Source organism: Saccostrea echinata, unplaced genomic scaffold (genome assembly GCF_033153115.1).
Source record: "Saccostrea echinata isolate AGI-Se365-2 ecotype Australia unplaced genomic scaffold, CSIRO_AGI_Sech_v1 ptg000054l, whole genome shotgun sequence".
In the NCBI taxonomy this organism is placed as follows: domain Eukaryota; kingdom Metazoa; phylum Mollusca; class Bivalvia; order Ostreida; family Ostreidae; genus Saccostrea; species Saccostrea echinata.
In genome coordinates this window covers 20,179,840-20,204,319 of record NW_026889803.1, presented here as the reverse complement: position 1 = coordinate 20,204,319, position 24,480 = coordinate 20,179,840, and the positions used below count along the sequence as shown (strand labels likewise).

General features: G+C 34.1%; 1 protein-coding gene and 1 pseudogene across 1 annotated transcript in view; both read left to right on the top strand.

The window, feature by feature from the left end:
- Positions 1-20,055, top strand: part of LOC133204718 (glutathione hydrolase 1 proenzyme-like) — a 28,565-nt pseudogene extending 8,510 nt beyond the window's left edge.
- A 163-nt stretch (positions 20,056-20,218) lies between these two features.
- Positions 20,219-24,480, top strand: part of LOC133172407 (glutathione hydrolase 1 proenzyme-like) — a 29,910-nt gene continuing 25,648 nt past the window's right edge. Inside the window, exons 1-2 of the mRNA XM_061307284.1 lie at positions 20,219-20,341; positions 20,469-20,566. Of these exons, the coding sequence (XP_061163268.1) occupies positions 20,223-20,341; positions 20,469-20,566 (217 nt within the window). The 5' untranslated portion in view covers positions 20,219-20,222. The remainder of the gene's footprint in view (positions 20,342-20,468; positions 20,567-24,480) is intronic.

Sequence of the window (24,480 nt, the reverse complement as noted above, 5' to 3'; positions counted from 1 at the left end):
CATTCCATAAAATAAGCAATGTATGTACATTGTAAAAACCCTTTAGTCAAAATTGATTATCACACATGTAAACAATGTTATCAAGAACTCATATCGTGCATATCATATAAATATTATTCATCTTCTCTTTCAGTTGATATATAATATGACATCATCATCCTATGCTGAGTATGTTAGATCGAAAATTTCGGACAGTACTACACAGGATGCGATCTACTATGGTCCAACATACCACGACTCCTCAAACACTGGAACCTCACAATTATCCGTCCTAGCGCCAAATGGTGACGCAGTCTCCGTCACAAGTACAATCAATTTATTGTAAGTTCTTTTTAATCAATTTGAAATCAGTATATCTTTTGGAATATTGGCTTTCATCTTTCCCATTTTTGAGCCTCCTTAATTCTATTCAGTTTTGGATCAAAAGTTGTCGGAAGCAGAACAGGCATTATTTTTAACAATAACATGGACGATTTCTCCACGCCAAACACGGTCAGCTATTTTGGATATCCAGCATCCCCGGCCAACTTCATTAAGCCCGGTAAAAGACCGTTATCTTCGATGTGCCCAAGCATAGTAGTGGATGCAGGGGGACACGTAAAACTGGTGCTGGGAGCTTCAGGGGGACCAAGAATTATATCGGCTACAGCTCTAGTGAGTGCACTCTTTTCATTACAGTCCTATGGAAATCCATTAGGATACCCCAACTCATGGTCTATAAAAATCATTGCTTTGAATTATAACAAACCCTAAATTAATCTCCATCGGTTCTTGCGAAGTAAAATCATAAAACGTGGTCATCATATACTAGTAGATCATCAGATAAGCAGTATGCTGAAACACTTGATGTCTATGTTTGTACACGTATGGCGAGACTCATTTAAGAAGTTCTAAGACATAATTTTGCCATGATTCAAGTTGATTTGGCAGATTTAAAACATAGAGGATTACTTGTAAACTTCTACTCGCTGTTAAATTTTGTACCCATGCTGTACTCGCTGTTAATTTCTGTACTCATGCATGCTTAGCGAGATTCGTCAAGACTAAAACTTTTGTACTGACGTCTGTACAAATCTCAGTCCAATGTCACACAAAGTGATTCGGAAAATTTTGCTCGAACTTCGACCGCTTATTACAATTAAAATGGGTTGATTTAAATCCCCTGCCCGCTTCAACTTTTCGCTTTTGACATCCTTCGATCCTCTCAATCTTTATAAAATGTTCGTTTCTTATCTTTGCAATCCAACAAAAAATTAAGTTGTTAATTTTAAAGTATTGTCATATTCGTTTGAACCATTCAAACCTCCGAGACCGAAAAGTTTCTGTGAGGATCATTAACACAGTTTCCCTTTTATTACTCATAAATTTCATTTTTAATGCTTTTATGCAAAGAATGTGTCAAAATGAAGACGTCTTGAAAAAAACTTCTGTTCGTTCAGACATAGTTATCTATGGTATATTATAGTACAAAGTATTTGAAACAAATAGATCTTGAGGCGTTGGCTCGAGGAATGAAAGGTTAAATGGAATATGACAATGCATTCAAAAAATAACAAAGTTAAGAAAAGAATGTTTTATAGTGATATGGCGTTAAAAAGATATCCAAAAGCAAAAACTTGAAGCGGGCTGGGGATTGAAATCGTTACTGGCATTTGAAGTTCGGGCAAGATTTTCCGAATCACTTTTTGTTTCTGCATCGTAAATTTTGGGGGAACAATTCTCTGTCGTCTTATTGAAGACATGATATATTTATTTTTTCTTCACTGACGACAGGTTAGTCTGTATGCTGTTAAGTTGAGGATTTTATATATAAAATATTCAATATTCGTTTAATACTTTTGAATTAACATTGTTCCTTTCAGGATACTGTAGGTGTACTTAAAAAAGCGGGCTTCATATTTTGGCGGCTTTAGCGCGGACAACGATGCGCTAATTCATGAATACCGCTACGAAATCATTTATAAATGTATTACACAGTACGGACATGTGTAGCGGTAATTCATGATTACGCCGCAACTCCATACCCAGTGATTGAGCTAAATTTTGAATACACCAATTTATGTACACTTACAGTATATTAAATTTCAGCTCTGTGTTGAAAATTTTCTTCTTCAAATTCACTCAGATTGAGATGTGATATGATCAATTATTAGGTCAGCATTGAAACACTTTGGTTTAAGTATGGAATAAAGAAATCAATAGACCACAGACGTCTCCATCATCAGCTGTTTCCACCCCATATAATGGTAGAGAATCGATTTGATCAGGTTTGTCCCATCATAAAGGATATTTCAGGTTTATTGTGATTTTTTGGACAATTAAAAATGGCACCATAGTATCAGGGGTCAGTATTGCCATCCCTAGTGAAGTACTAGGAATGGCGATACTTAACATTTCTATAGGAGCACCTGCAGTAATGTTTTGCAAAAATTGCATAATACATGTATATCGTTATTAGAGGAAACGGACATTTAATTAAACATAATCACATGAACTCAGATTTGTGGTTTTTGTCCCAAAGGTAAACAACAAACGTCAACAGTATGAGGTTCGGTACTGTTGTAGGAGGAGGAAGGTACATGAACAGTTTTAAAATAGGCAATAAAAAACCTACTTCGAATCAGACTAGATGAAAAACAAAAGTGTGCACAAATTGTGAAAAATGGTTCCTACATTATCAATTCAGCGAGACGATCTATTTATAAATATGAATTTTTGTTTAACGGAAACAAAGTCTTAGAAGATGGAGGAATCACCTTTAATTATCCTTTTCTGTATCCACTTTCAGTGCAGATCCTATCATACTGGTATCCAAAAATGTTTGAAGCTCATATTTCATTATTTATGGAGAAGCAATGTAAAAGGTTCTAAATGTACATGGCATGAAGATTGCTTTAGACCTTTGGGTGTATCCTGACCTCAACCCAAGGTTGTTTTGTCGATTTCGATTCAAAGACACTGCTTAAAAAATTGCTAACTTTGTGTTCTTTTAACTAAATTGTTGACAACCATCAAACTTGATACAAAAATCAGATATGATTAAGAATGTGTTTCATACAAACTAAAGTATGAATTAGCTGATTAGCTTATCGTTTTTAATCTGAAAATGTGCCTTAAATCAGACCCTAAGTATTTACACTTGGTTTGAGATAGCATGTAACTAAAGAAAATGAATAAAATATAGCCTATGTATCATTTGTAGAGTATTTTTAGTTGGGAACTGCTTCTACTTTCGACACTTTTATTTTTAATTCATGCCTTGCCTTTCTTCTTTTGCTTTTTCAAGCGTCAGATAATTTTTTTCTATTAATTTTTCGTAAAATTGGAGAAAGCAGATCCTAAGTATTTACACTTGGTTTGAGATAGCATGTACCTAATTAAGGAACTGAATGAAATATAGCCTGGGTATCATTTGTGGAGTATTTTAGTTAGTTGGGGACTGCTTCTACTTACGACACTTTTATTTTTTAATTCACGCCTTGTCTTTCTTCTTTGTTTTTCAAGTTTCAAATAATTATTTTCTATTACTTTTTCGTAAAATTGGAGAAATCAAAATATTTGGCTCAGATCTATCCTTGAATATGAGATAATATTAATAACCCTGATAACGTTCACTAATGACTTTCGAAGTGAAAGTTATCTTTCTCTTAAGGCTATACGCACGCAAGGATTTGTATTACTCTGCGGGTATTTAAATACCTTTGTATTATCATAATCTCCTGTACACACTTTCAGACATATCTTATGAGATTATAAATAGATGTAGAAATTTTAAGGTACTTTTCTCCCTCCATATTTTCATCAAAATAATGTCACCAATGGATGAATAACTTTTTATAGTTCTTTTTAATTTTTTTCCAGTTCTCTACCATAATTGCAGCAAAGACTGTATTTTTGCATTGATTTGATTTGCTGAAAACAAAAAGAATAAGTTAAATGATGCATAAAATACTTAGTGATTTTGAAAGTCTGTGTACATGTGAACTTTTTAAAATGAATTTGTTTCAGTTTCAGATTTACCGAAATATAATTAAAAATAAGATCTTAATACATGACCTTCTGTATGTATGCCATCTGATTAAATATATTGATTGAAAATGAAAGTGTCACGTGTTCTTTTCTGATACTGAATCCCTCAGTTACTAAACTGAGATCGAGACTCAAAATGATACTTATAAAATGTATCGCCTGCCAAAATATACAAATAGGTCGAAGTATATACAAAAATAATCGCCTACAAAATATACAAATAAGGCGAAACGAGTTCCTCTCGTGTAAAATAAAAAATGATTACCCTTAATTATTTAACTAACTAATCACTAATAAAATCACTATCAAAAATATGAACTAAGATCTACAAACCTATATACAAAATTATATAACTTAAAAATGTTACTCAACAGATGAGTAAAACCTTCCAAGGCGTAATGAAATGAGTGCTCAACAAATGAGTACTCAGCATTTCAGCACTTTTATTCATAATCACTAAAAGACACTATGTCCACTGAGGACTAGTCGAGCTGTCCCCGCGAGTGTAAGGATACTTGATCCACGTTCTCTTATGGGAAACTGTCGGCTTACCTATAAACCTCTGTCGCACAACCCTCCGCTTCTGAAGCCAAACCAACACTGAATGTGTTGACGCTAACGGTATGACGTTTATATACCCTCTGAGCGGAAGTCAACGTAACTTGCCAACTAATGGCGCCAAATTCAAATTTAGTAACACCATTTACGTACATTACAAAAGTTAAGGTCAGCTAAGACTTGTGCATGTTAAGAAAGGAAACATTGCTCTTTCTTAAAACAGTTTTCGTAAGTTTCAAAAATCTTGTAATATTTGTATTAAGTGGGTACACAAGGTAAGATTTTATATACAATACAATATTAGTATTATATTAAATATATATATAAAATAAAAGTTAGTTTGTAGATTGAATTCGTGTACTAATTCTTTTGATATCTTAAGGCCGGTAGACCCAGTCACGGTAGCGCTCGCACCGTGATCGGAAGGTCGCGTGTTCGAATTACGGCCGCGACTGACCGAAGTCGATAAAAAATAGGTAGCAACTGTTCCTTCTCCAAGCGCTCGGCACTTTGAAGTGAAAGTTGCGGGTTTTTCGGATGAGACCATAAAAACCGAGGCCCCTTGTCAAGGTAGGCGTTGGCACGATAAAGAACCCTCATTGCTCAATGGCCCTGAGTGCCGAGTAAAGGTCTAAATTTGAAGCCCTTCACCGGTATATGGTGACGTCTCTATATGAGTGAAAAATTCTCGAACGGAACGTAAAACAATATACAATCAATCAATCTTAAGGCCGGTACACACTGTTTGTATTATAATACTTGTGTTATAGAACAAAATCTTATTGTGTGTAGTAATGTAATTCTACATTTATGCGACCGTTCACGGTAGCTCAGTCGGTAGTGCTCTCTATATGAGTGAAAAATTCTTGAATGGGACGTTAAACAACATAAATCAATCAATCTACATTTATGCAAATTTTGTCGACGTCAATACTGAGCTTGTAAACCTCGTTCAGAAATTGTAAAAAAAAAAGATTGCGTAATCTGCAGAAATAAAAAAGCGTATTTAAAATTAAGATATTTAAAGAATAATTACCAAGCAGGTACCGATCCAAGTTTATTTGTAATTTATGGTGCAAATTTACAGGCAGCAAAGAGCGTTAGCGGATTAACTTTCAGACATTATGATTTGAAACAGAAAAGCTTTAAAAAAAAAACAACGTCATTTCATAATTAGTGACGATTCAAATATAAGTTTCTTTGTTTGTTTGTTTGTTTGTTTGTTTGTTTTTTTTTTTTTTTTTGTTTTTTTTTTTTTTTTTTTTTTTTGTTTTGTTTTTTTTTTTGAAAGATTTAAAGATTAGGTTATAGGTTCAACAAATCTTAATTTTAATGCGATTTCCAGATGACAGCACAAAAAAATCATGAAGTTAGCTAGCAAGTTAAAGCTAGTTTTGGGTGTTCCTGCTGGAATTACAAACAATGTGAGTGTTCAGGATGGTATAACAAATGTATCCTCTTGCATTATAAAACGTTTTGAATATCTTGTGGAAGGATTTAACGGAGTCAGTAGTATATGGAATGAATTTGAAGAAGAGAGATTTGGACAGAAATTGCGAATTGAATATGCAAGACTTTATCATTCGAGTATCGAAAAAAGTTGGACTTCTGTGATCTTTTTTTAAAATAACAAGAATGTTGAATGTACAGATCAATAGAATCTATCAGGTGAAAGTGAAATGGAAACAATTTCCTTTGCAACTTGCAGCAGCAAAAACTATGCACAAAGCTTAAAGTTCTACATAACAGAGTCTGTTATTCATTGTGGAACAAGGAAAATGGATCATATACATTATGTTGTTTTGAGCAGAGTCACAAACATGGAGAAATTGCATATTTTGGCCTTGAATGAAAAAAGATATCAGCTTCAACAGCTGTCCTTTAAGAGATTGATCGACTCAGAAATGAATCAAAGATCAGCTTTGTTATGAATATCTTGAAAATCATGCTAATGCAAGCAGCTGCAAGAATTCTTTTTCTTAACATTAGATCTCCCCACTGTCATTTTATTGATTTGGAAAAAAAACTTTACTTTTTCAGAAATAATTGCAGTGCCTGAAACATGTTTCATTAAATCGGACAAGAGAGAAGATTTTTCATTACCAAGTTTTCAGTTGCATCGTTTTGATTACTCTTGTCAATGTCTGCAAAGACCAGTATACGGATTGACCATTTATGCGAAGAATGGTGTCTTGATCCAGAATTTACAGAAAGACATGTATGGATCTACACAGGTACTTTCAACTGAAGTTACAACAATACATTCGTGAAGTGGTGTAAATCAGATGTGGATACTTAAAAATTCCAAGGAACTTTTAGAAAATTTGAAATCACAAAATTTTACCAAAATCAATAACATCAAAATGTATGACTTTTCAACACTTAATACGATCATTCCCCGCGATAAAATAAAGCCCAGGCTTTTTGACATCATTGACAACTGTTTTTTTTTAAATAAAATTGGAACTTGTAAATTTCCTTACCTTGTCATTGGTTATTTGCAACAATATTTTGTTAAAAAACATCTGATTGTACACACAGGTATTCTGAAGTTGACATTAAAAAGATGCTTGAGTTTCTGATTGACAATATCTATGTAGTTTTTGAAGACCAGTTCTTCTAACAATCTGTCGGAATTCCCATGGGTACTTTTTGCGCTCCGTTATTGGCAGACCTATTTTTGTATTCAAATGAAACAGAATTTTTTCAAAATCTTATACATGAAAAGAAAAAAAAACACTTGCTGTGGTCTCCACCTCGATATTTAGATATATCGACACGTTTTATCAATTAACAATAGTTACATCCATTTATATGTCGACTCGATATATTCCAGTGAGCTTGAAATAAAAGATACCACAGAGTCTGACACATCTGTTTCATATTTGGATATTTTACTTGAAAAAGACGGAAATGGTAACCTAACAACCAACATTTATGATTAACATGACGACTTCAACTTTTCAATTGTCAGCTTCCCTAATTTACGTAGCAATATGCCCTTATCACCTGCATATGGGATTTATGTCTCTCAGTTGATTTGATAAGCAAGAGCATGCTCTACATACGAACAATTTCTAAAATGCGGCAAGCTATTGACAAACAAGTTAATGAAACAAGAATATAAACAGTCTTGTTTACAGACATTATGTTGCAAGTTCTATGGTAGATACAATGATCTTGTCCGCAAATATAATCTATCATTAAGTCAAATACTGACTGACCTTTTTCATACTAATTGGTAGGCCATTCTTTACACACTGATTTGTCGCGATCATGACAAGGAGCAGACGGCGGATGTGACCGGTTGGCAGGGATGCTCACTTCTCCTTGGACCTGATCCCACCTCTGATGTTTTAGAGGTCCGTGTTGACTCTGCTCCTGATTTGTATTGTTTGAATGGACTTTTGAGCTTGAATACTGTTCGCTATCTCAATAATTCAGTAAGTTGCCAAAATTTATATATAGTTTTCTTCAAATCATATTACTAGTTATTTTCATTTATACATTACTTTGCTAATGGAATATTGAATTTTCTGGAGGAAATGGAGAGGACCGTTCAAGTGAAAGGGCAAAATGTTGCTGTGCAAGACAACAAAATTAAAAGACGACACCGATGAAATGAAAGTCAGTCTCTGGAGAGAAATGACTGCAACTTGTAATGTAGGGAGCTTCCTTGAGATCACAAATGTAGTTGTGAACTATTTCCAGGAAGACATTTTCTTGTCATCCACTTCAAAAACACAGATACAGGTAAAGCAAATTATACATACTTGTAAATATCCCAGACATTAATGAATGTTTGTCACAGCTGAAGCTATATCAAAACATTAAAATTCCATAAGTAAATATGATGAATAATTGAAATAATTGATTTTCACTCATATGGAGACGCCACCACTTGCCGGTGGAGAGATACAAATTTTGACATATACTCGGCACTCAGGGATATATATATATATATATATATATATATATATATATATATATATATATATATATATATATATATATATATATATATATAATTACCTTTTTGCTGATTTAATGTCCTTCCAATGCGTGACACATGAAAAAAAAATCTATAGATGTTTATTCCTTTTATAATATTTTATATATTATAAAAAGGGATATGCTGAGCTTTTCTTGATGTGAGCTTTCTGTTATTCTGGATTTTGATCATTAGTTCGAAGGAGGTGTTGACTGATTGTACTTATGTGTATCAACAAGCCACTTAATTTTCTGAAATTGGTTTAAACCTAAAAATATCCCTTTCTGAATTTTTCGTGGAAGTCGAGCTCCACTCGACGTGTGACCGTTGATCGATTGTTTACTGACAACTAAGTAATTGGATGTCTGCATGCCTGCTTTATGTTGCTTTGAAAATTGCACGTTTAGATTTTTTAACACGTTATTAGAGAATTGTACCCGCCTTGTGTATTACAGGCATTTCCCAGAAACTTACATACATGTACATTTCCAATCGTTATATTTCTACGCAGCTGTTGGCATGTATTGTAAATTTCGTACACAATTTCTCGATTTTTTAAATAATGAGTATGTACATAAAAAGAAGCATGTTTGTTACTAAAATTGAAATAAGCATTGACTATATAAATCATCTTGTTCATCGAGAAATGAATCTAAAAACGAATCGCACACCTTTTTGTGTCGCCTGCAGAGCAGAGCTACACTTAGGGATCACTTTACCCGGCGTCTGATGTCACCTGTCTGTTACACCTTACATCTTGAAAACTTAAGAGACATGGATTTCATATTTTGCACGTGTATTGCTTGGCACTTTGGCTTTTGCAAAATGCCATGGTTTCCGACCTCATAACCTTTGATTTTGACTTTTGATCTACTTATCAAAATAGTTCATAGTGTCGATATACAGCATATATCTGATATATAAGATGTAAGTCTATGCTATTTAGCATGTGCACTGTGCGCCATAAAAGGTTATAAAAAATTCCAGCGTAAAAGTCAATTTGACATTGACTTTTGACTTCCTTTACAAAAATACTCCAGACAGCTGATAAAAGTAGTGTCTTTGTGAATTTTTAGAGGCAAGGTTTTGATAATTAGCATTTATATCATATGTTTATAAGCTTAAGATACTGTACTTTGAAACTGTATGCTATATAGTTTCTACACAAAACTGAAATTTAAAATAGTATGAAAATATATCGCATCGGTATACCAAATGGATCGTTGTAGACAATTGCAATTGAAATTTAAAAACAAGAAATCAAATTCATTATTCTTTTTAGATTTCACAGTTAGGGAATTATATTTTAATGTCATTGTCAGATTTTATATGATAAATGTTTGATTGAGTGTTCATTGGCCTTACTATCCGTGGATGTTTTTTTTTCTTTGCAGGCATAATGCTTGTAGCAAATAAATAACTGACCATCTTTAGGTTTTCTTTAATCTTTAAAATAATGCTATAAATTAGGCGACGCATGCGTTCCTTGGAACGCTCTAGTTTTTTAAAGTCTTCGGCTTTCATAAAATGAGCGATTCGTTTTTTAGATTGATTTCTCGATAAACAAAATAATTATTTATATAGTCAATCATATATTACAAGTAGATTATAAACAAAATGGCATTTATACGTATGTCATCCTTGACATTCCATTATCTGAATAATTTTGTATTCAACGCTAGTCCTTATGTTTTCTTCTCATGTTACAAGTACCTCGCCGTGTCTACGCATCCAACTGATACATGTATATGTAGTCCTAATATTGTAAACAAACACGATTATCCTCCCACTGTGTAATATACCAAACAGCAGCTAAAGTGGATTGCATACCTTGGTATACACAGAATTTTAATAATTTATTCTGTGTATTATCGGTTATATCTCGGTCTTAGGCGAAGGTACAACCATTTTCAGTAAATTCTGCACGGCTCTGGAAAATATTTCTTCCAACTTGACGTAGAGGAGGTAACATAATTAACACTTTTTTTTAAACTTTTAAATCGGAAATTTGGCGCCAGATTTCCACATTTGAAAAATTTATTGAATAGTCTAATTTTTCATACTTAGCCAAACTTACTTACTTTTGACTGTAAACCCATTTATTAATGATCGACCATATTCCTTCTCTTCACGGGTCTGGTTTAAAATCTAGTCCATTAATTTTGTTCGGTACCAGGTTCTTAAACGTGACAAAATACAATTTTAATGGTACTGTAGATCATCAAATTTTTGCGACACCTTATTTTCGCGAGATAGTCATTTGGTATTTAAAAGCGAGACATAATTTTCACGAACTTTGGAAATTATTCAATATATTCTTAGTATAACTATTTAAGTAGAAATATACACGAGAACGAAATTTTCGCGAGCAGGCAGTTTCGCGTAATTATGCGAAAATAAATAAAGTTCTCGCGAATAAAAAGTGATTTACAATACTTCAGATCATGAAGAGGGGTATATTGTCATTTATTATGTTAAAGTGGGTCAAAATATGCGTCGCGGAGTCCTATAGCTTAAGAAAAATAAAGGGGGAGAGAAGGGAACACATATAATATAGACAAAGAAAACAATTTTCATATTTTTTACAAAGAAAACCTGCTGAAAACTATGAATATATAGAAAAGTATCAATGAATGATAAAAGTTTCAGTTTTTTTTAATATCTGAAATTATTTATAAAAATTATATACTTGCTATTTCATGCTAAAAATTATTTTTATAAAGTGTGATCTTTACTGTAGCAATATTGTAAATCCCCTCATCAGACCTCATTCTTATATTGGTGACGAACCCCCCCCCCCCCCCGTATCTTTATTTGTTTGAGATGAGAATATTTCCATCTACTGCTTTTGTCCAAACAAGACGGCTATTTAAAAATGTTTTTGCATTACTAGAGTCTTTCTGTTCGAGGTATTAATTAATTTACTTGCTATTTGCGTGTCGTCAAATTTCCAATGTTGAATTCTCGTAATGAAATTTGAACTTAATTGCTATTTTATGCAAGTAAAAATATTAGAAGTTTTATTATTACTTAAATGTACATCTACGTTATTTAAGATTGCAATTCTCCATTGCCTCATGTTAACTGAAACCCTTAGTGACCTCCCTTGTTACTTCTGTCTGCATTTAAGTGAAAAAGTCCCATCTCAATTTTTTCTTAATTACCACCACCAAGCAGTCCCCAATATTAGATTTTTTGTCTTTAATTGACAACCAGTTCTAATATTAATTTTTCCAATGACTCATTTTTGCCAATTTATATACTTAGTACATGTAGGTCATATAATTGTCAAACACAGTGAGGTTATTTTTATTACATAAATTTTCACAGTTATTCTCAGGAAATATATTGTTTATTTGTTATGTCTTAAATATTTAATAGTTCAATGATTCCAGTCTTTTTTTAAAACTAACTTTTATGTAACTAACATGTCATTTTATTATAAATGAACTAATTCTGTCTTTAGGCAAAAATAAATAAATAAATAAATAAATAAAAACAAAGAAACAAGCAAAGAAACAAAACAATAAAGCTCAATGTAGTCAAAGAGTTTTCAAGTCAAACTTGCATAAATATGATTTGAAGTAATTTTTTTTTCAGACTTTTTTCAGATTTTTTTTTTGAAGGGAAGTAATATCAAATCATTTACATGTATATAATGAACACTTTTAGTAGCATTAATTGCTGTTCCTTTTCGAAACGTTATTCAAAAATATTTTTGATAGGTCCTAAATGGGCTTCCGTAACTAAGGAATGTAAATCTATTTTAAATTCTTGATTAAAAGATTTGGATTTTTATTTCAGAACCTGCGGAAAGACCAAGAAAAGTCATTTAAAATGCGGCTCGTAGGTAGAGCGCCAGAGGTTTTTTTAAAAAACTAATTCTGAATTTTCTTTCCAGTGTAACAAAAAGAAAACAAATCCAGAGTCATAAGACTGTAAGCACCTCTCTAAAGTAACTGTAAATCATGGGGTAAGTTTTTTTTTCCGGTTTCTCCGCGTTTTATTATATTACATGCAAATTTCAGACTTGGCCTAATTACTCAGGGCTCTAATTGGCGACTAATTTAGTCGCCGTGGCGCCTAAAATATATGATTGGCGACTAAAATTTTTCCATAATACTCTGGAGACTGGATAGCATTCGAATTTTACTCGATCGAAAAAGAAAAGAAGGCCAAAAATAAAGGAGATGAAAGCTTTATTAGAGAATACCTATAAAAAATCCGAAACATTCTTCGTCTTAAGAACTGCTGGTCCATGATAAGTGATATTAAAAGGGAATAGTGTCAAGTTTGTTCAAATCATGGACCCCGTGGGATGGGTTGGGGGCAAAATAAGGGATCCATTTTTTATACTGAAATATATAGGAAAAAATCTTTAAAATCTAATGATTATGAAATGCAAGCACCCTCAGGTATTGAAGACTCAAGCTTATTCAAATTATGGCCCCTGGGGGTAGGGTAAGGTCACAATAAAGGATCCAATTTTTACAATGGTACATAAAGGAAAACAATCTTTAAAACAATTCTCAAGAACAAGAGGGTCATGATTTGTGATTTGATATGCAAGCATCCTCAGGTATAGTGTAGTTTGTTCATATGGCTCCAGGATGAGGGGATACACGAGTTAACAACATTCATTTTTATTCATTTTAAGTGTATCCATGTATATCATTAAAATGTTATGTTCTAAATTTTGAATTTACTGGATGGGAATATATATAAAATTTAGAACATGACAACTTTCCATCCAGTGATTACAAAATTTTGATCGTGACAAACTTATGTGAGCAAGGAAAATTAAGTAAACGATTTCTATTAAAGTGAGAAGTGTATCTTTTTTCGCTAAAGACAATTTCTAGTTTAATGAGTGACACTGTTAGAATTGAAACATGGGCCTTAGGAAGCTAGCCAATTACCATACTTTTAAAAAAAAGTAGGAGACTCATTTCTATCTTTAATGAAATAATTAAGTTATGCATTTTATTACATTTACATTGTATTTTCAACAGTGAAATACTATGATTTATTATTGAATAAAAGTGATATTCTCTCACAGTGTGAAAGGATACCAAAGTGATATTTTGTCACAGTGTGAAAGGTTATCAAATAAGTAAAAAAAAATAATTCCTGGCCTGTCATAAGATACAGATAGTAACTGAACAGTCTTGATAGAGACTAAAACTGCCAATTTCTTCCCAAATATGTTGCTAAACCAATGTTACAATGTTTTCAATTTCACAACTGCTAAGCTATGACGTCTCAACCGCTCAACTATGACGCCACAGCCTAAGACATTGCGTTAAGAAAAGAAAGAGGCAAAGGGAAAAATCAAAGAAAATGTTATAAACAGAAAATTCATTGTTTTGTAGTTGGATATGGAGTTTATTTCACTCGTGAGACAGGATTTTTTTTATAATTTCTTAAAAATATCAAAAAATTCTGTCCCATTCCTGAAATAAATTCCATATCCAACTACAAAACATTGAATATCCTCTATTTTGTTATAAACAGAGTCTGACACATGTTTCATATTTGGATATTTTTCTAGAAAACGACTTTAATGGTGATCTAACAACAAGGCTTTATGATAAACGTGATGACTAACTTTTTAATCGTCAGCTTCCCTTACTTATGCAGCAATATAGCCTCATCACCTGCATATGGGGTGTATATCTCTCAGTTGATTCGATACGTAAGAGCATGCTCTACGTATGAAAAATTTCTAATACGAGGTAAGTTATTGACAAACAAGTTGATGAAACATGAATATAAACAATCTCGTTTAAAGTCATCATTTCGTAAGTTCTATGGTCGATACAATGACCTTGTCAGCAAATACAATCTATCATTAAGTCATATGCTGACTGACGTTTTTCATACTAATTGTTAGGTCATTATTTACACACTGAATTGTCGACGGATTTTCCCGTTATTTCTCGATCATGACAAGGAGCACACGGCGGGTTGACCGGTCGGCAGGGGATGCTCACTCCTCCATGGCACCTGATCCCAACTCTGATGTTTTTAGAGGTCCGTGTTTGCTCTGCTCCCGATTTGTATTGTTTTAAAAGACTTTGAGCTTGAATACTGTTCGTTATCTCCATATTTCATCTCTGAAAAGTTTTATTTTTCGCGAGAATTAAAGCAATTTGAACTACTCAAGATTTTATGTAGAAAACACTAATTTAATGTTTTTAAAAGGTCGAAATACTAAAAATTAAAAGTATTTGGCTGTTTGGCTCTAATGTCCATAACTCATTAAAGAGTTGGAGAATGTTTATGTGAGGTATATATATTTATAAAACATAATAAATCTACCTCAGTTTGAACCTGGTTCACATAATGTCAAATTCATATTTCACCATACAGATAAACGCTTCAGTGTCCACGTTTTATTTATTTATTTATTTTTTTTGGAAATGATTTAAATCTTATTTACAAGGAATGTTCCAAAAAATAATGACACTTGGCTGTTTTCACTCACATTTATTAATTTTTGATCCTTTTATTCGTCCCTGTCCTTCAAAGTACTCACCCTTGGCCTGGATACACTTTTTTAGACGATCAATCCACTTCTGGAAACATTTTTTTTCATACTCCTGAATAGGGACATCTATCATATACTGATAAAATGCAGATCCAAGGGCATTTCTTGATTTGTATCTTTTTCCAGATAGGTTAAATTTAAGTTTGGGGAACAGAAAGAAGTCGCACGGGGCTAAATCTGGAAAAAAAGGGGTGTGTGGTAGGACAGTAACCTTTTCCGCCTCCAAATACTCGGTCACAATGCATGCTTTGTGTGCAGGCGCATTGTCGTGCAGAAGTCGGAGATACTACTACTTCATTCCCATTTTGGGGCGACGACTTTCCAGAATCTCCAGAATCTGTTAGAACTCTTACTTTTTGGCTCAAAATAGTATACCCAGGTCTCATCACCAGTAACTAAATTATCAAAAGTCTTTTCGGTATATTTTGGATACAATTTCAATAATTTCTTTGCATTTTCAACGCGGACTTTTTTTTTTGTTCGTTGTCAAGTACAAGTAAATGAGGTATCCACCTAGCGTTTATCTTTCTAAGCTTTAGATTTTTTTTTTCAAAATACCATGAACACGTGCTAACGACAAGTTTGTCATCCGAGCCAATTGCCTCACGGTATATCTTGCGTCTTTTTTAAGATTTGGTGATTTTTTACGATGTTATTATTGGTTGTAACTGTTGCAGGGCCACCTTGGCGAGCAGCATCTTTAAAGTGTTCGTAACCTGTTTTAAATTTAGCAACCTACCTACAAACAGACCATTTGACCATTCCCATAGATATCACAGACCTCACGATGATTGATCGATTGTTGTTTTACGTCGCGTTCGAGAATTTTTCACTAATATAGAGACGTCACCATATACCGGTGAAGGGCTTCAAATTTAGTCCTTTACTCGGCACTCAGGGCCATTGAGCAGTGAGGGTTCTTTATCGTGCCAACGCCTACCTTGACACGAGTCCTCGGTTTTTAAGGTCTCATCCAAAAGACCCGCAACTTTCACTTCAAAGTGCCGAGCGCTTGGCAAAGGAACAGTTGCTACCTATTTTTTATCGACTTAGGTCAGTCGCGGCCGTGATTCAAGCACACGACCTTCCGATCACGGCCTCACGATGAATATCTACGGGTTTAATGCCAAGTAAGAACCTACCTTTTATATAGGCCTAATTTTAAGTGCATTGTTTGCTCTTTTTCCAGGCAATTTGAGTATAGTGTAATGTACACGCTATAAAGTAATGTACACTGTAGCTAACTCAGTGAAATTGTGAACATGAAATTTTCTTCTGCTTCGGTTCAGTGATCAATCTAACAAGTCAATGTAGCTTCAGTAAGATAATTACACGATTTTCACGCGAAGAAGGTGAAATGACATTATTTTTGGAACACTCCTCGTACATATTTTACCGATTTTTTCACCCCTTCTAAAGAAGATTCTGAAGAAGTTTCCTTCAAAGCGTGTATGAATTTGCTCATTACAAAACGTAAGCTCGTTTTGACCCTGAGTCATGATTAAACAAATTTGAACCTAAATTACACGAAGATTTTGCATATCAACATGACTAATTCTGGCCCTGGAGAGTTGGAAAAAGCTTTTTCCCTACTTATTCCCATGTAAAATTTTGACTACCAATTATGGCTCCATCTTAATCCTCGGGGCCATGATTTGAAAAAAAAAATCTAAACATGAGGATGCTTGCATATCAGTATGATTTATTATGGCCTTGTTGTTCTCGAGATGATATTAAAAATATTTTATCCCACAAATTATCGAAAAAGTTTACCTATCATTGTGACCCAATATTCCATGGTGCATTGCCATAAACAAACTTCAATCTTTCTGGCCCAGTAGCTCTTGAGAAGATTTTAAAATGACACCATTATATTTTTAATATCATTTATTATCTCCCCTTGGAAGGGTGCTTGACACTATTAATCCACTCTACTCAGGAATGTTTTGTATAGTTGGCCCAGCGGTTCTTTTGGGAGAACCAGAATCGTACTTTAACATACGATTTAAAAAAAATCACAAGTTTTAGATCATGTTAAAATTAAAGGGGATAAATACTTTTAACAATGTAAACCATACGGTCGTAGATCAAGGTCATTGTTTTTCAATAACTTCAGATTTGTAATTGGTAGGTCATCTGCTAAACAAAACGCAATTTATCATGCTTTAAGAGATTGAAAAAAATGTTTTAACGAGGCCGAGTCTAATTCCAGTGCTCATGATTTTGCGCAGCTTTTTAGTTTCATGCAGTCGCATCTGCAACATAACACCTATCCAAGTATTGTAATTGTAATACAAAATTAACATTATCTATAATGTTTATGTGTCTGAAAATGTGCTTTTAAGACTATATTTAGGGGGAAAAAATGCTGAAATGGCTTTCTCGACGTCACTGTTTTCCGGTTCTGTAAGCAATGCATGACGCTGAAGAATAACGCTTGACTCGCTTGAGTATTCAAGACGTCCATGGACATTTTATTAAACACTGTTGACAGAACATAAAAAAAACATACTAGCAATCTAAACATTGTTATTTTTTACCAAAATAATTCATCTGCGCCGATATATACAAAATGTATACCGCAAAATGCCAAATTTAGAGGTATTGGGCATTGGGAAAAAATAAACTTTGTAATAATTCCTAAACCAAACCGGATGGTCGACTTTTTTGAAATTTTACAATTTGGTGACTTTTTACAATAACTTTCATGTATTTGACTGAAAACGAAATCCCTAGGGCAGAAATACAAAAAATATGGGGAAAATTTGATTATTTGGCGCTTTTCCAACAAATTCCTATAGGGTCCAATAGTAAGATGGCCCTCTTAGAAATCGGGATGGTAAACATTTGATATTTTTATCTTAAAATAATTAATACAATAGTAAAAATTCGTTCAAGAAAATTTATCAAAATATCTAGGGTAGAAATAATTAGACTCGGCCTCGTTAAGGAAAGAATATGGACTAAAACATTACTATTTATGAAATGTAGGTCCAAAGTTATGCTAAAGGTCATAAGATATTCTAATGCTTGCGTTTTACAAAAGATTGTTAATGAACAAATCCCTGCGTCAATCGGTTCAAAAATCTAAGGTGTGGCTGATGGGAAAATTTTACTTTTTTCTTAATAACCCTCTAAACACTGCACACTAAGAAGTTCTAATTCTGTGGTGTATTTTTATGGTTAAAGTGATCTGCCCTTAGATCAAAAATAAAATAAATTAAAATCTACAGTGTATTTCTCAATTTGCAATCAATTAAAGAATTCTTAACATTTTAATAAACCAAAATACATTAATTCAAGACTTTATTTGCATGCATTTTCCCAACTTACGTAAACAATGGTGACTTCTGTTCATCAATACTTAGTTGTGTTTGAACATTTTTCCTGTAGATAAATGTTGAGAATGAAATAGATAAACTCAATAATTACACCTTTATACAATATAATTTTCTCAATGTCCAAAAAACATTTTGCTTTAGTGTATAAGGGTCCTTTACATTTGGTCAATTTCAAGATCAAAAGACATCAGGAACTTCACATGTATAAAAAATGCACGCCAAGCAGAGTGATCGTAAGTACAGTTTGTAGGTGACTCAATCATACAAAAAAATAAACATCTTCTATAACTTCACGAATCACATGTATTTATATATAGAGAAGGTAATAAAACTTTTCTGGTTGTGTAACAGGTCCAAAGAAATGTCTCAAGGGCGTTTAATTATCATCGCCACTTTTCTCATTATTGCCTGTATTGTTGCCCTTGGACTTGGTCTTGGGTTTGTGCTAACTAGAGACAAGGGTTCCAACCAAACGCCCAGTGGAGAAACAGGGACGGAATCGGGGACCTCCTCCACAGGAATTTCACCCACCACCACCAAACCCGCTCCAGAGGGATCTCCATCTATCGAGGGACATTATCGATACGCCGCTATAGCATCTGACACCGGAACTTGCGCAGAAATTGGCATGTATGTTTTTCTTATTTTACTTCCTGGATACTTACAGTGTTTTCTGAATGGCTTGACAGTTCTAAATTTAACCTCTGTATATTTTTCACAAAGCTATAAATTACCTACGGATGAACAATAAAGATGAATTAAAACAACTCTAAAGGTAATCGCATAAGTTTTCAAAGAACATTTAAAGGAAAAAAACAAGCACCATATTTTGTGTCGCCTGCAAAACAGAGCGAAACTTAGGGATCACTTTACCCGGTGTCTGTCTATCTGTCTGCATGTCTGTATATCACACCTTATTGCTCGAGAACTGTAAGAGGTATGGATTTGATATTTTGCACATATATTGCTTGGCACTATGGCTTTTGTAAATTACCATGGTTACTGACCTCGTGACCCTTGACCTTGACCTTCTTTTCAAAATAGTTCATAATGCAAATATACAGTATATTTGTGATATTTAAAAGGTAAGTTTATGCTATTTAGCACGTGCATTATTTATCATAAAACATTATGAAAATACCAGCGTTACAATCCACTTCACCTTGACCTTTGACCTACTTTCAAAAAAAAATACCCCGCACAGTTTAACTTAATTTATGTCTTTTGAATTTTGAGAGGCACGGATTTGATAATAAGCATTTATACATGTTCATAAGCTCATGATACTTTACTTTGAAAATGTATGATCTTCAGTTACCAAACCAACTTTGTTTAAGTAATATGAAAAAAAAAACCCATCGAAATCGGTATTTCACAATGGATCGCGTAGACTGATAATTGATAAATTGGTACCGTATAAGATTTATACTGATAAACTGATAAATAATTATTTCTAATAATTTCAATTTATTTATTCATTTGAGGGTTGGGGACCTTTATTTCCTTTGATTGACAGATTCTATCTCAGTCGTATACTATTCTTGGTTGTTGTTTTTTTTCTTTGCAGGCAAATGCATGAACTATAATGCTAGTAGAAAATAAATTAGACTCGAGGTTTATTTACATCTTTAATGAAGCTACAAAGCAGGCGACACATGTGTTCCTTGGAACACTCTAGTTTCATTAGGGAATCGATGGGCACTTTTAATTATTGAAATGAATAATTAAATGTAAAAACGATTTCAGAGATATAATGGGGCGGCGACAAGGATCTGTGGTAGATGCAGCTATCGCCACAATTCTTTGTCAGTGTGTAGAAAACACCCACAGTTGCGGAATTGGAGGAGGGCATTTCATGACTGTATACAATAGGTATGTAACAAACGAGTTAACTAAACTGTTTTGATTATAAAATGCTAAGAATTTACACTGTATTTAAAACACAATGAATTACAGATAACGCCCTTGAAAGTCACTCAACCTTATTTTGATTTTAAAGGGCAAATAACACAGCTTATACAATCTTAGCCCGCGAGATGGCGCCAGGGGCAGCATCAGAAGATATGTATGTGCCAGAGAATAAATCTTCAATCGAAGGTAAAAATTAACAACCAATTTATTAACAGCTAGAGAAACTACCCTGTTTCATCCTTATAATTGGTACATGTAGCTAATTTCTTGTATAATATAATTCGTCTCTGTGACCAATTTGAAGTCTTCAAAACAAACTACTGCAAAAATATTTAAACAAATATATGTACAATGTAATAGTATGGCAATGCAGTAAAGATACAAGTAAGATTTATATTTATAATCAATTAAATAAACTTTCAGTGTATATATTGTATCAGTATTTGTTAGATAACTGAAACTTCTGAATGCTTTTAACATAAATTTATTTTAGTCAATCTTTAAAAACTCAAATGCGTATTATGTAATCATGTCTCTTTTTAGGTCACCTTAGTCACTCAAAATCTCCTTGTAACCGATAGATTAGCTTTAGAACTGTTGCTCTCAGTTGAGAAAATTCGGACAGACAAACCTGAGAGCTACAGATCCAAGCATTGTAAAAACCTTCGATTTACGGCAACGCTTTCTTGTCATGCTAAGGGTATTATATTTGTATTGTATGCGATAATGCGTACCCACGTTGAAAGCATGATATCCGCTTATTAACAATACTAGATGAAATCCCGCGCAAGCGCGGGGAATTAAATTTATACCACTAACGACAGGAAATATATTGTAGTATTACTGACAGCCTACAGGCTTATAGCAGGAAGAAATACTTTATTCAAAATCCCGCATGAAGAAGACGTACGTCTCCACCGCCCACTCCCCCTTAATCCCCCCTTTCTGTAAAAAAAAACTTGACAATTTCATTAATTGACGTTTATTGTGAAACCTGTTATACTATGTTATGGATATTGTTATTCAGATGCTCTTATTTCATTTCCGTCAAGGATAAAAGCAGCGAATATGCGCATTTTACTGATAAACTTTTTTTTTTGGGGGGGGGGGGTTACTTGAGTCTTGGTTTATAAATATGTATGTACCTTATTGATATGTAAAAAATGTACTTTACTTTTTTACGTATTAATAAGGTAGATACGTATTTATAAACCAAGACCCAAGTACAGGGTCTGTGTAAAAATTAGCTTTTAATGTCCTATGAATTAGACCGAGTACTTGATACAAAAGACTGTATTCAGAAGAAAACTGAAATGTATTGATTAAAGCACAAAATTTTACACAGCTTTAATTGTATTTGAACAATGCCTTGGTCATTAATGTTCTCATTTCATGTAAGTAAGTTTATTACGAAGTACAAATTGTACTTCGGGTTCGTTGTCACGATGCTCTCAGTAAGGAATATATACAAATTTTACCGATGAATTTATTAGAAAAACCTACTACACTTGTACATACATGTAATATATAGTCTTTCGATATATAAATATATTCAAATCTGATAGTGTTGTCAATGATTTACCATTATTTCAATGGCCATTCATACAAAAGCTTTTTTTAAATGATCGCCTCTTTTTTCTTTTTAACATCGGGCTCGATCCTATATGATGTTCTAGAAGCTTCCATCAATATTAAGATCGGTGTATGACGAAATTAATTTGCACATTTCCCCTTTTAATCGGTTATCACAACTTATTTCTTTTATATCATTTAAATCAAGTTTTGATTGAATAATTCAGTGATGACGTTTTATGAAATAAATAAATGATTGCTTGTTGTCAGTTTCATTAAAAATTGCCAGTATCTTAGATCCGCCAACCGGAAACGCCACCGTACTCATGTTTTTGCTATTTCATGGCTGTTTATAGAAAATAAAAGTAGACTTTTAATTTAATGTACGATACTTACTATGCGAGTGAAATTGAAATATAGTTTACGGACATCATCTTGTATACAGTGTATTGTCAGAGGAGTAAGTAAGAACTCTGGTGCACCCGTTTCGGAGTTTATTTGCAAAATTTATTAATTTATAAGTATAGATATTTTACTCTCAATCTTGTTACTTTATTTACCTTTCAACGATCCTAAATAGCCCTATGTGGCCTTGGAATGTAAACTTCCAAAACTGGACCAGACATCCATGTTGGGGTCATGCTGTTAGGGGCCGTTGAGATGTAAATAAAGTATCAAGATTATGAGTAAAATACTAAGTATATGGTTAATTAAAAGATATCATGCTTTTGGCGTGGGAACGCAAGTAGTATAAGGGGTCTAGCTAGGGGGGTCAACTGAGTGCACTTTTGGGCCCTGGGGGGATGGGGGGGTCAACTCAGTGCACCCCCGAGGTCAAGGTCAGAGATCTGGAAAAACCCACACGCGCTCAGCACGTTCTGAGATATGAGATGTGAGATCTGGAAAAACCTGCACGAGCTCAGCACTCACCTGGAAAAACCTAGCCATTATGACGTCATACACTGTATAAGTATTGCATGTGTCTGACTTGAAGCTCATTCTGTTGTCAGTTCCATCACCTGTCGACATGGATTCTGCTATGAAAAAACTGTTACATGCCCAACAACTGATGAGATGGAGAAGACGGGCGAAAGAGTTAGAAAGAATTATTTACAACAATAAACACAGAGAATTAGCGCTCAGAAAAAGAAATGCGAGAATATTAGAGAGAACGCAGAGAGCCCAAGTCCAACAAGAACAACAAAGGACTGTGTCGGATGAAGAACCACACTCATCAACCCATTCACCACCCCAGAAGCCAAAGGCCATTTCCCAATATTATCAAGTGAGACTGAATCAAGCCAAGCATTCCAGAAAATTTAAAGCTAAAGAAGATGTCTACAGTGTGAATTTTAAGGAATTTCCAGAGGAGGAAAACAGAGGCTTTGTTCGGCGATTATTTAGAGACATGCTACAAAATGTCAAATATCAAATGCAGTGTAATCCTAACGATTACGTACGCCTGAACATACGCCATCCTTCTCTGGATTCCGACATTTGGTACGAGTTTACGCAATGTAAACATTTAAACGAGGACGTCATTTTAGACAAAATAGAAGCTGTGCAACAATCCAAGAAAGATTTTAAACTGGGAGACGGGGCCATGGAATTCAACATGTTTCGGGTCAAGTATCCGGAAGGGAGTGGTGGAGACAAAACCAAACATCTGATGGTCAACAAGGAGAGTTTTAAGAAGAGGAAACAATCCATCGTTCAGATCGACAATCCCTGGGATAAGTTTTGTTTAGCTCGAGCCATCGTAGTCACCCGGTTACACTGTCAAAAACCTGAACATCCAGACCCCGAATGGGAAAAGCAATGGATACGTATGCGGAAGGGTGATTACAAATATTTAGACCAGAAAAACGAAGCCCTAGCTCTCATGGAACAAGCCGGGTGTGATATCCATCGGCCTTGTGGACCCGAAGAATGGGGAAAATTACAACAAGTGTTAGCCCCATGCTATCGACTGAAAATACTCCAGTTCAAGTCCACCTCCTCTAAACTCACCTTAGAACCCGTTTACAAAGGCTACGGAGAGGGAACTTGTTTGAATGTCCTGTTAGACGACCAGCATTACGATGCCATCATATCTATGCCAGGTGTGACGGGCAACCCATACTATTGTGATCATTGCGACGTGGGCTACAGAAACATCACAGACCATCGTACCCAGTGCCCTCACCGATGTAATTTTTGTTTAACTAACACTCCCTGCCCTCCAGACGGGAGCCGCATTCAATGTAGCCAGTGCCAGGGATTTTTTCAGAGTAGGACTTGCTACGAAAATCATCTGCAACCTCACAGTAACAATACGGCCACCACCGTATGCAGTTTAATGGGACGATGTAGGCACTGTCAGAAATGGATGCCTAAAAAATTACTCCCTCATCATCATTGCGGAGGACAGAAACAATGTAAGATCTGTAAGAAAACCGTAGACACGGATCATCAGTGCTACGTTCAACTCAAGCCTGAGAAAAAGAAAAAGAAGGGTAAAGAGACCTTACAGTTCTACATCTATTTCG